The 12,555-nt window shown below is 38.9% G+C and overlaps 1 protein-coding gene across 1 annotated transcript in view; it reads right to left on the bottom strand.

The window, feature by feature from the left end:
• The window catches only part of DGKB (diacylglycerol kinase beta), a gene marked incomplete at both ends in the record, with an annotated part of 334,114 nt that overhangs the window by 264,365 nt on the left and 57,194 nt on the right, over positions 1 to 12,555 (bottom strand). The window contains 3 exon segments of the mRNA XM_082329956.1: positions 104 to 178; positions 1,873 to 1,922; positions 10,143 to 10,283. Of these exon segments, the coding sequence (XP_082186082.1) occupies positions 104 to 178; positions 1,873 to 1,922; positions 10,143 to 10,283 (266 nt within the window).

Here is a 12,555-nt window from a genome sequence, read left to right as displayed (position 1 = left end):
TATCTTACTAATATGTAGAATCACATGTTGACATGAAGTATCACAAAATTATTGAACACCATCTCTAGCAACATTAAAAACTTGTGATAAAATAGATACTTACTGGACTTAGTTCAGTCACATCCCATTCAAGGTATTCTGCAACATGCATCATTTGAGCAATGATATTTTCTAGCTCCTACAGATGAACGAAAAAGAATGATAATATTTAATGCAATATTATAAAGACAAATTCTACTGCAAGCAACTTATAATTCACACATACTGCATTCAGTGACATTGTTCTCTCAATGCTCCTAATGAAACGTCCTTTACATTTGGAAGCTGTCTACTTTTACGTGAATCCGCTTCACTAACAAAACATCAGGCATGGACCACAAAGCATGCAGGGAGGTGAAATACAGCCCCAGAACCAAAGCACAGTCTCTGGGTTGAAAGTAGTAATAGAGTCTTCCTTCCTAGTTGATCATTGGTTTCATGATCTGAAGTCCACCCTGTGATATAATGATGTAAGATCCTTTAAACTCCAGCACTCTAACAAACTATTTTTTTGACAGCAATTGTAGAATTCACAACTTTCTAACGGAAATAAGGCATAAAGTGGACAGTATAAACTAATAGAGAGGTATCTTCTTACCATTACAGTGCTGTAATTTCCCTTGATGACATATCACTAGTGCTCGTCCATATTCATATACACAGTTTCATTTGTAAACATGCTCAAATGCTTATCTAGAACCATTCAGAATTCTCATGTGTATATACTACGCACTAGTTATCTAATTCATATTTTGTATTGCCTAAAACTATGATACAGTATTTACTTTATACGTCCATATAACTTAACTTCCCTATTCCTCTGTCAGTTATAGGAATCACCTTCTCTTCTTTACCAATCCAATCTATGCTGTCTTACTTCAGGGAGATACAAAAGAAGAAAAGTGGGGAAAAAGGGAAAAAAGGGAAAAAAGGGAAAAAAGGGAAAAAAGGGAAAAAAGGGAAAAAAGGGGAAAAAGGGGAAAAAGGGGAAAAAGGGGAAAAAGGGGAAAAAGGGGAAAAAGGGGAAAAAGGGGAAAAAGGGGAAAAAGGGGAAAAAGGGGAAAAAGGGGAAAAAGGGGAAAAAGGGGAAAAAGGGAAAAAGGGAAAAAGGGAAAAAGGGAAAAAGGGAAAAAGGGAAAAAGGGGGGGCAGAAGGGGGGGCAGAAGGGGGGGCAGAAGGGGGGGCAGAAGGGGGGGCAGAAGGGGGGGCAGAAGGGGGGGGCGAAGCTGCCAATAAAATACTTCTTTCTGTTACCTAACAGAAATATAGCTATATTAGAAGCTATTAGTAGCTACGATACAGTTAGTTACATTTTTTAAATGATTACTATATCTCTGATTTTCCTTCAAATATTTGGTTGAGCTACCCTTCAAAACTTTATCTTTAATATAGTTCCTCTGTTCTTAATAACAACATGGAAGTTCTGACATTTCTCCACAAACATCCACTGTGTGACTCTTACAATTTTCCCTTTTAATGAAATCTTTACAAATGGTGCTTTCATACACATCTCCAAGTGGCACACTAGAATTTTAAGAATCATATTCATGTGCCCCCTACAGTAATACGATTAAAACTCAGAAGACTATAGAATAGGACTCCACGATAGCAGTGTCAGCATTTGAAAATTTATACAGTTGTAGAAGTAGCAGCTTAATGGAAAAGAAAACTCAAGAGTTACTTCCAAAATGGATGACTTTTTATCAACTATAATTTATACTGCTTCTATTAATTCAGGATAAATATAAACTTGATTTGGATTAATGTAGTTTTGTATAGGTACGCCATTATGACATACTCTTACAATGCATTAAAATACATAAAAAACATTACCGAACTATCCAGGTATCCATTTCCATCTGTATCGTATAAGCGAAACATAACTAAAAAGGAAACAAAAAGAGAAGGAAACTAAGTTAGAAAACACAGTAACAACATTATTTCATTAAAAAACAAAACAAAACAAAAAAACCAAAAACCAAAAAACAACAACCAACCAAACAAACAAAAACAAATACAAAATAACCAAACCCGAGTTTCAAAGAAAGGATAAATAGTAACATTTTCCTTTAATGATCACACTAAGTGGTTCACTCAGCGACTACCCTGCCACAGTGCGTCCAACGAGACATACTGGCAGGACAGTGCAATGGCACCTTTTCCACATAATCACTCCAACAGCTAATTTGGTCTATGAATTTAATTCTGGTTCCTCCTAGGGATGATTTGTATTCATGGTGTGTACCACCAAAAGGCCCTTCTTTGTCATGTCACCAAACATAGGATAACACACAGTTGGTCAGGGAAATGTTGATAAGCCTGCTTAAGTTAACAATGCTATCCTACTCCCTTGGTTGCAGCTGTCACTATTCAATAGCGATATTATTGCTTTAGAAATGCTTTCTGACCAAATAAATGAAACAGAGTATTATTATTTGAAGTATCTAATCAGCCAAATCCAACAAGAAACATTCCTCACAGATTGCCAGCATGACTCCTCCCAGGATGACTTGCTTCATCAATTTGGAAATGTATTCCCAACATGTTGGGGAGCCACCCAGACAAGAATAGCTGCATTTTGACAATATCCAGAAAAAATATATACTTTCAAGTTTGTATCATTACTTGATTCCAGCCACAAGAGAGGGTATGTCCACCATTACCAAGATACTTTAAAGCAGCTTACTCAGCTGATCATATACTGCATCAGGTTGCAGAGCAGAAAGAAGCCTGAAGCTTTAGTAGCAAAAGGCTAAAGACGAAAACCAGAAGCCTACAAATACTTCATTCTTCATCCCTACTTTCTGGGACAGTTTGTCAGAGCTCTGAAATCTAAACACCATGCCCTTCAAAAGCGTTCATATTTTCCCCCTAGATCTGTTTTCTAAGGGGTAAGAAGAGAGTCCATGTACAGGTGGTTCCAGGACACTGTAATGCCTTGACTAACAGCAAAATCTGGGGGTGCTGGTTGACAGCCACCTGAACATGAGCCAGCAGTGTGCTCAGGTGGCCAAGAGGGCCAATGGCATCCTGGCTTGTATCAGGAATAGTGGGGCCAGCAGGACTAGGGAGGTGATAGTGCCCCTGTACTCGACACTGCTGAGGCTGCACCTCAAGTACTGTGTTCAGTTTTGGGCCCCTCACTACAAGAAGGACATTGAGGTGCTGGAGCATGTCCAAAGAAGGGCAATGAAGTTGGTGAAGGGTCTGGAGAACAAGTCTTACAAGGAGAGGCTGAGGGAACTGGGGTTGTTTAGTCTGGAGAAGAGGAGGCTGAGGGGAGACCTTATTGCTCTCTACAACTACCTGAAAGGAGGTTGTAGCGAGGTGGGGGTCGGTCTCTTCTCCCTAGTAACAAGCGATAGGACGAGAGGAAACGGCCTCAAGCTGCGCCATGGGAAGTTTAGGCTGGATATTAGAAAAAACTTCTTCACCGAAAGGGTAGTCAGGCACTGGAACAGGCTGCCCAGGGAAGTGGCTGAGTCTCCATCCCTGAAGGTATTTAAAAGAAGGGTAGATGAGGTGCTCCAGGACATAGTTTAGTGGTGGACTTGGCAGTGCTAGGTTAACGGTTGGACTCGATGATCTTAAAGGGTCTTTTCCAACCTTAACGATTCTCTGATTCTACGATTCTATAAAACCCAAGCAATCTGCTTACAAACGTCTTATCAGATGTCTTTGGAAACATAACATATGACCTATTCAACAGTGAACAATCCCACCACATTGGATCCACAGCAAATGCTGTTACAGTCCAATAAATTCCACAAGTAAAGCTTATAACGGTTTTCAGGAGACAATATGATGAGAAGTGAAAGGAAATTCTTAGAAATTAGAAAGTAAAGTTCAGAAAGAATTTGATTGGTTTTGACTTACAGCAAAACATATTTAACTGTTTTATGGATTGGTTTGCTTCCCTTATATCCCCCATCTTATTTCCAAGTTGTTCACCTAACTGTGGGGAAAAAAGGTAAGTACTATACATCTCTACCACGTCAGGAATTTTTCCACTAGATTGCATTGCTCTTAAGAGCTGTAATATGAGATTGAAGATATTTACTGTAGTAGATTGTTTCAGGCTACAAAGGTCCATTATTCATTAGTTATAGGCTAAAAAAAAACCCCTATAAAAATATCCTTCTTTGCCTGTGAATTACATAGCAGAAGTGTTTCAGTGTGAAACAATAGTTAATGCTAAAAGCCACCAGAGATTGGTACTGTCCCTATTAGTACACCTTCTACCAAAGCTGCTCAGAGCACAACCGCTAATATTATCTGGCAAAGGTACCATTAAGCATTCACAGTTTCCATAGGGCTGAATCACTGAATCACTCAGTAATAAAGTTCAAATCATTTGATTCTCCTTCTTCCTCCTCCTCTGTGATTGTAATGCACTGGTTGAAAGAATGTTCTACAATTATCATGAAAGCAAGTTTTAGCATCTCCTTGATCTTTACTCACTCCAGAGAAGCAGTGCTTACAACTTTTTTTTTTTCCTTTAACATGAATCAGTAGTTCTAATCAGTCATTTAAAAACAGACGTTAGCATAATTATAACTGTTTCACCTTTGTAGCAAACAGTGTCTCTCCAATTACATATGTATTGGGTAGTGAAAAGGCTCAATCTATGCTCTTGGCTAGACTGAAAAACTATGCTACTGGTGTGGCATGCAATCTTTTTTCTATTCATACCGTGCTAAATATTCATGTTCTTGCTGATTTACACAATCTAGGAGAAAAAACAACAACAAAATGATAAAAACAACTGAACAAAAGTTCTGACGCAAACTAAAGAGCCCATGTCAATCTTTTATATTTCTTTTCCTGTCTCCTTACCTGATAGTACTGACTGGCCACTCAATTTCTATTACTAGACTGCACACCCTTTGTAAATAATTAAAAATGTATTAAAATAAAATTACCAAGATGAGATGAATTGCTGCACTGCTATATTTTCACCTGCAACCTCTGGACTTCTAATCTTGCATATGACAAAAGGTGGCATCCCAGAAATTCCAAAAGTTCAAAATTATGTTCCTTTGAGAAGAAATTGGGGAATTAATTCTCAAAAACACATACACAAAAGTGCTGAATGCACTTTCTGTTTTCACCAGAGCATGTACTTTGAAAACTGTAAAGCTTGTCACTCTCCACAGAAGCCTGAGTGTCCAAGAACTGCATAGCATAGGAAAAAGACAGACTATAACTAGTCATATTACTGCAAAAATACAAAAGAACTGTGTGGCATTCTTGAAGCTTCTGTTGGTATGAAAAGAACAGAAACAGAATAACCTCGAGAGAGTCTTGATAAGAGAAACTTGCAAAAAAACCCACAGCTCATAATTCTTGGAGTTTCTGTTCATAATAGCGGAGAGAAGTTTGAGCACTTGTAAGCATATTATGTTTGTAAAGTTAAGGTACCTGTGGAGGCTGGATGCTTCCTCCACACCATTTATGTCTAATGCCCTTCATACTGCCTCCTGGCATTTCTCTGAACAGTTTCACAGGAGACAGGTGTCTGTCGTCCACAGTTATACAGATAAAAAACACATACAAATTGAGAAATGGGTTGTGCTGATAAAGCCTCATGTAATTGTGAGCTAAAATAACTTCTGCTGTTGGGGTCATTAAAGGAAGAAAAGTTGAGCTACGAAACACCACTGTTCAGTTCTTAGGAATTACCCTGCATATTTACAAGGGGTCTTTCTTACACTTTCAAGAATCATAGTGTGGACATCAGCAAGCAAAGCTTGGTACATGTGAAAACAACATGGAGAGCAGAAAATGGTTTCTATGGGTCAAGTCTACAGGTTGAGCCATAGAGCATGAAGGTACTTAACAATATAGATACACCTTGAACTATTTGCAATATGACCTTAAAAAGAGAACTTAAATTTTTCCAATGTATTTCTGCTAGGAAAGTTTGGATATGCTTTATATTCAGGCCCTATATAGTTTATGACTAATAGATATGCTGAGCATGTCAAACAGGTGGGGTTCGCAGTGCTTAAGACCTCTAGGAATACACTGTTAATAGGTTAGAGAATCCATTCATCTGCTGGAATATTTGTAAATCTATGAAAATCCATAGATCATATAGATCCAAAACCTAAACACTATTTCCTCTTAGTGTATTTTATCTTAAAAAATCCTCGAGTTTATATCAGATTTTATTTGAAAGCACCGCTTCCATGTTCTGCTTGTCATAAGTCAAGTTTCCAAACACTCAGCTATGATTCAGAGTGTTTCCATATTTTGTCAACAGAAAAAAAAAAAGTAAAAAAAATCATGATTTGAGATTAGTATTAGTATTAACATTGGCAACTCTGGAATAAGCCATCCTTTCTTTTTTTCATTCCACTGCTACTAATTTATAATTTACTTTACAGCCACAGGACTTACTGCTATAAAATTATTTCAGACAGTGTGTTAAATTATACCATTAATTTACAAGGACAATTCAACTAAAATCAACAAGGAATTCTGCATACCAACGGTACAGTATAAGCCAATATTTAGACACTAAAAAGTGACAATATGTGGTATATTTCAACTCTGTATGACAAAGTAGAAAATAAACCTATATAATAACCACGTCCTTACTTATATCTAGTAAATGTGTAGTGTTTTCCTCCATGCCGTCAGTAGGTGGGAGGCATATGGAAAGGAACAAGACAACCCATCTCATGAACGCGTGGCTCAGAGGCTGGTGCCAGAGGTGGAATTTTGGGTTTTTCAATCATGGGCCAGTTCACATGGCAACAGGCCTGCTGGAGACAGATGGGGTTCACCTCTCGCAAAGGGGGAAAAGGATTCTGGCTCAGGAGTTAGCAGGCCTCATTGAGAGAGCTTTAAACTAGATGCGAAGGGGGAAGGGGATAAAACCAGGCTTGCTAGGGATGAGCCTAGGGGTGGCATGCCTGTGTTGGAGAAGAGATCTATAGCCCAATGGAAGTGCATTTACACCAATGCACGCAGCATGGGCAATAAGCAAGAGGAGCTGGAAGCCATTGCACGGCAGGAAAACTATGATGTGGTCGCCATCACGGAAACATGGTGGGATGACTCACACAACAGGAGTGCTGCAATGGACGGCTACAAGCTCTTTAGAAGGGACAGGCAAGGAAGGAGAGGTGGTGGGGTAGCCTTGTACGTCAGAGAGTGTTTTCACTGTCTAGAACTCAATGACAGTAATGATAGGGTTGAGAGCTTATGGGTAAAGATCAGAGGGAAGGCTAATAAGGCAGACATCCTGGTGGGAGTCTGTTACAGACCACCCAACCAGGACGAGGAAACAGACAAACTATTCTACAAGCGGTTGGCTGAAGTCTCACAGTCTCTAGCCCTTGTTCTCGGGGGAGACTTCAACTTACCAGATATCTGCTGGAAATACAACACAGCAGAGAGGAAGCAGTCTCGGAGGTTCCTGGAGTGTGGGGAAGATAGATAACTTCCTGGTGCAGCTGGTAAGCGAGCCAACCAGGGGAGGTGCCCCACTGGACCTGCTGTTTACGAACAGAGAAGGCCTGGTGGGTGATGTGGTGGTCAGAGGCTGTCTTGGGCACAGCGACCATGAAATGATGGAGTTTTCAATTCTTGGAGAAGTAAGGAAGGGGGTCAGCGAAACTGCTACCCCGAACTTTAGAAAGGCAGACTTTGGATTGTTTAGGAGTCTGGTTAACAGAGTCCCTTGGGAGGCAGTCCTGAAGGGCAAAGGAGTCCAGGAAGGCTGGCACAGGAGCAGGCCATCCCCATGTGCCGTAAGACAAGCAGGCAGGGAAGAAGACCGGCCTGGCTGAACAGGGAGCTTTGGCTGGAACTCAGGAAAAAAAGGAGAGCCTACCACCTTTGGAAGAAGGGGCAAGTGACTCAGGAGGACTACAAGGATGTCATGAGGTTATGCAGGGAGAAGATTAGAGAGGCAAAGGCCCAGCTAGAACTTAAACTGGTCACCACCGTTAAAGATAACAAAAAATGTTTTTATAAATACATCAGTGACAAAAGGAGGGCCAGGGAGAATCTCCCTCCTTTGTTGGATGCGGAGGGAAACATTGCCATGAAGGATGAGGAGAAGGCAGAGGTACTTAATGCCTTCTTTGCCTCAGTCTTTAATAGTCAAGCTAGTCATCCTCGGGATTTTCAGGCCCCTGAGCTGGGAGATCGAGATACGATGCAGAATGAAGTCCCAGTTGTCGAAGAAGTGGCAGTCACCGACCTGCTCCTCCACCTGGATGCTCACAAGTCCATGGGGCCAGACGGGATCCACCCAAGGATACTGAGGGAGCTGGCAGGGGAGCTGGCAGAGGAGCTGGCCAAGCCGCTCTCCATCATTTATCAGCAGTGCTGGTCAACCGGGGAGGTCCCAGATGACTGGAAGTTAGCAAATGTGATGCCCCTCTACAAGAAGGGTCGGACGGAGGATCCGGGGAACTACAGGCCTGTCAGCCTGACCTCAGTGCCGGGGAAGGTCATGGAGCAGATCATCTTGAGTGCCATTACACGGCACATGTGGGACAACCGAGGGATCAGGCCCAGCCAGCATGGGTTTATGAAAGGGAGGTCCTGCTTCACTAACCTGGTCTCCTTCGATGACAAGGTGACTCGCTTAGTGGATGAGGGGAAGGCTGTGGATGTTGTCTACTTGGACTTTAGTAAGGCCTTTGACACTGTCTCCCACAGCATTCTCCTGGAGAAGCTGGCTGCTCACGGCTTGCATAAGTGCACTCTGCACTGGGTTAAAAACTGGCTGGACGGCCAAGCCCAGAGAGTGGTGGTGAATGGAGTCAAATCCACTTGGTGGCCAGTCATGAGTGGTGTTCCCCAGGGCTCAGTACTGGGACTGGTCCTGTTCAATATCTTCACTGATCTCCATTTCATGTATGGTTTGTGCATAGAGCTCTTCAGAGCTCTGATAAGGCTTGCGTATCTTGCTACCATGAAACAGTTATTATATTGCTAGTTGAATTCAGTCCTAGTACCTTAGTTTTCCTGTGCTTGTGTTCCGAATGCACATTCACATATACATCCTTCCATTCTAATCATATGATACCAAACTACTATTACCAAATTTGGGGATGACTTCTTATAGTCTTTGCTGAGGCAAAGGTATCTGTGATCTTACAGTACAAAGTAGTCATTGTAAGCTAACTACAGGTAATGAAACATCAAGATATTTCAACAACATGCAGTCATGTAACCTTGTAATGAATTTCTCATTCTGGCAAAAGCTCCCTACTGTTTGCATTTCCTATCATATTGAGTATTTACTTTCCATACAGTATTAGAGCCTGATCCCACAGTTCTTTTATAGACAGACCAGCTATGTATACCAAAGTATATTTAGTCTCAGTAAGGACTATATGATTGGATTGACGGTTTATCTACCTGGAAAACTGGCTTCCAAAATTCCATAATGTGGAAACACACCAATTATTTCTTTTTTAGTCCGATTCACAGATCAAACTCTCAAGTTATTTTTTGAACAGGTAGAGGTGTTGGGCTTCAGTGAATTAGGCCCCTAATTTAAAAAAATCAAGTAATTTCTAACTTGCAGTGTCAAACACTCATTCCCAGTAATAGTGCAGACTCAGATCATTCTTGGCTTTTCTGTATTCACTAATATTATAAAGCCCACAGCCTATATTAACTATTATTCTTTGTTTGAATTACTTTGTTTTCTACAGATTATTAACCACTTCTATGTATCTCTAAGCATCCTCAGTATATTTAATTTTTTTTTCTCAGATCTGATACTAATCAAGAGATGACAGCATAGAAAGGATTATCTTAACTGCAGAACGTATGATCCTTACTCCCCATCTTTGCATGTGCTAGATTGAAAGATAGAAAAGATAGAAAAATAATAGAAATAGAAAGAAAGAAAGATAGAAAGATAGAAAGAATAGGAAGAAGATAGAAAATCTCATCGAATTAATACTATTAGCAAGAATAAAAGATAATTTCTGCAATAATGGTGACCTAGAACCATAGTTTTATAATGCAACTACCCAAAACCGAGCCTTAAACTCAGAAAATTTAGAAACAGAATTTTTGATGACTTATTGAAATAAATAGATAAAATTAACTTAAAAAAAAGAACATACATTCTAGCTTGTCTTCAGGTCTTCCTCTTTCTAGCAGTGACAAATAGCAAACAATATCTTTCAGCTGGATCATGTCTGGTAAATGTAAGTTGGCAGGAGTAGGAGGTCGGGATGTAGAGGTACCTTTGTTAAGTCTCAGACCTGGAAATAACACATAGCCTTTGTGACTCTTAACATATGATATAAGCAGAAAATGAAAACATAACTCTTGCATACACGCATCTTTGTTTTATGTGAATCTCAGATGACTTCTTAATTTAAATATAAATGTGAAGTTTTAAGCAGTTCATGTTCATAGTTTATCCAGCAAAGGCAGAATTAAAATGATAGTGAGGTTTTAAAATATTATACAGATAAAGCAAACTATTGGAAAAAAAAAAATCATTATGGGAATGGCATAACTGTTTTTTTTCATTTGTGTGGATCTGATTCACCAAAAATTTGGTGAATATTTTTATTCTAGTACATTACATGTTATTTTAAGTATTAAAACAATTCCTGCCCAATGCTGCATCCACTTCCTTGTGTTTGTAGAAGCTTCATCTAACTTACAGATTGACACAAGCTACACTAATTGAAGATGTTTTAGTGTCAAAGAAAACTCTGATAACGCCCAAGTGTGTAGTCTTCCCAAAAACACATTCAGATGTGTGTCAGAGCAACACGTGTTTAAAACACGGAAGCCTCAGTCACAGAATACTATGAAAATAAACACAGAATGTAAATAATAGTCATAATAATTGCTCAAACGTTGTGATCAAGAGCAGGTCCAGTGTATCACTTGGAATACAAGTTTCAACATTGCCAAACTTTTTGTTTCAAGAGAACATTAATATGACTGGTCCTGATGGTATTACTGGAATCTGCAGGACCAATAGAGGGAAAAAAGGGGAAGGACAGGAGAACACAGAGAAAGAAGCAATAAAACTTTCTTTACAAGTTTGTTACATTTCTCACTAACTTTAGCGATGTTAAAGATGAAACTTTACAAACAGATTTATTGTTCTTAAATATTTTCTGTAACTAATTCAGAACAGATTCACTATTGCACACATAACCTGCATACATAATTTCTCTCATCCATTTGTCTTGGACAAGTTAATTACTGTAGCAAATGGAAACAGAATTCTGGTGGGTTTTTTTCCTCCCCTATTTTTATCTTGAAAAACTTCATTACAGTTCTGATTTTCAAAGGTCTACTGCAGTACACGTCAAAAAAAAATTCAGTAAATAAGAGCAAATTGGCATGCAAAAAATATATCTTTGAATCAAGTTCATGTTCATGGTTTCAGGCAGATAATAAACACTTAAAGTAAATATTTAAATGAATAAAAAGATTTAATAGGGCATTGTTCTACTAAATGAGCTTGCGTGTTGGTTAAGTGCCCTTAAAATTAAGACATTATAAAATGTTAATCAATTAAGATGCTAGCTTCAATCAGACAATTTACACAAATAGTTCACATTCCAGTCTTACGTGAATCTTATGCACAGAATAAAAAATATTATAGAACATGGGCTAACTCATCTCAAAAATGTATAGTACTGAAATACAAATGAAAAGGAACACGAATTTTAAGGTATCTTTTAACTTATAATCAGCTGCAAGGTACAGGTTAAAGTATTACTTCTTAATCAGAGGTGGGAGAGGAGTGGCTGCAATGTGCTGACTTACAGATGACTTACAGTGCTGCTGCTTACCTGGCATCTGTTTCCATCTCTCTTCAGACACCTTAACTGAAAATACAATTTATAAACAGACATGAGCGGACCAAGAGACACCAAGTAAAAAATGGACACATTCCAGAGAGATTTATAAACCCTGCTACTTTCCTTGTGATCTTCTCTAGCTCTGGTGCACCTTTCCATTTCCCAGAAGCATGTCAAATGTTTCTGACAAATTTATTTCTCAGTATGGACAGTTTTTTTCACTATTGGCAACATTTAAAAATTACTAGATATCCTAAAACAAAGGTTTCTGTAATTTTCATTTGCACATCAAAATGTACCAATGCACACTTTTTCCCTTTAAATGCTACAAATTATAAAGGTGTAACATGTAGTTTAAATCTCATGCAATTGAATTACAGTATGAACGGTATATTTTCAAGCACAAATAACTCTTGCATGAGGTGAAACGAATTGTCTCTCTGAACATGCTTTAGATATAAAAATTTAGCCAACAGTCCTTCTGGTATTACACTAAATACATATGGAAGATTACTAATCTGGTCTCACGTTATATTATTTCTGAAGTCCTTACTAACACAAAAAGATGAAAATTACCTACAAACTGGGAAAAGTGAGTGAAGGAGAAAAAAATTTTAGAAGGTAACATCAGAGTAAGAAACTTAGCATACAGTTTAAACAACAGTAACAGTAAACATAATGATGAATATTACTACTACTACTG

This window comes from Platalea leucorodia (genome assembly GCF_965183815.1).
Source record: "Platalea leucorodia genome assembly, chromosome: 1".
Taxonomy (NCBI): Eukaryota; Metazoa; Chordata; class Aves; order Pelecaniformes; family Threskiornithidae; genus Platalea; species Platalea leucorodia.
Note: the sequence above shows the minus strand (reverse complement) of the source record. Positions and strands in the feature narration are given on the sequence as shown.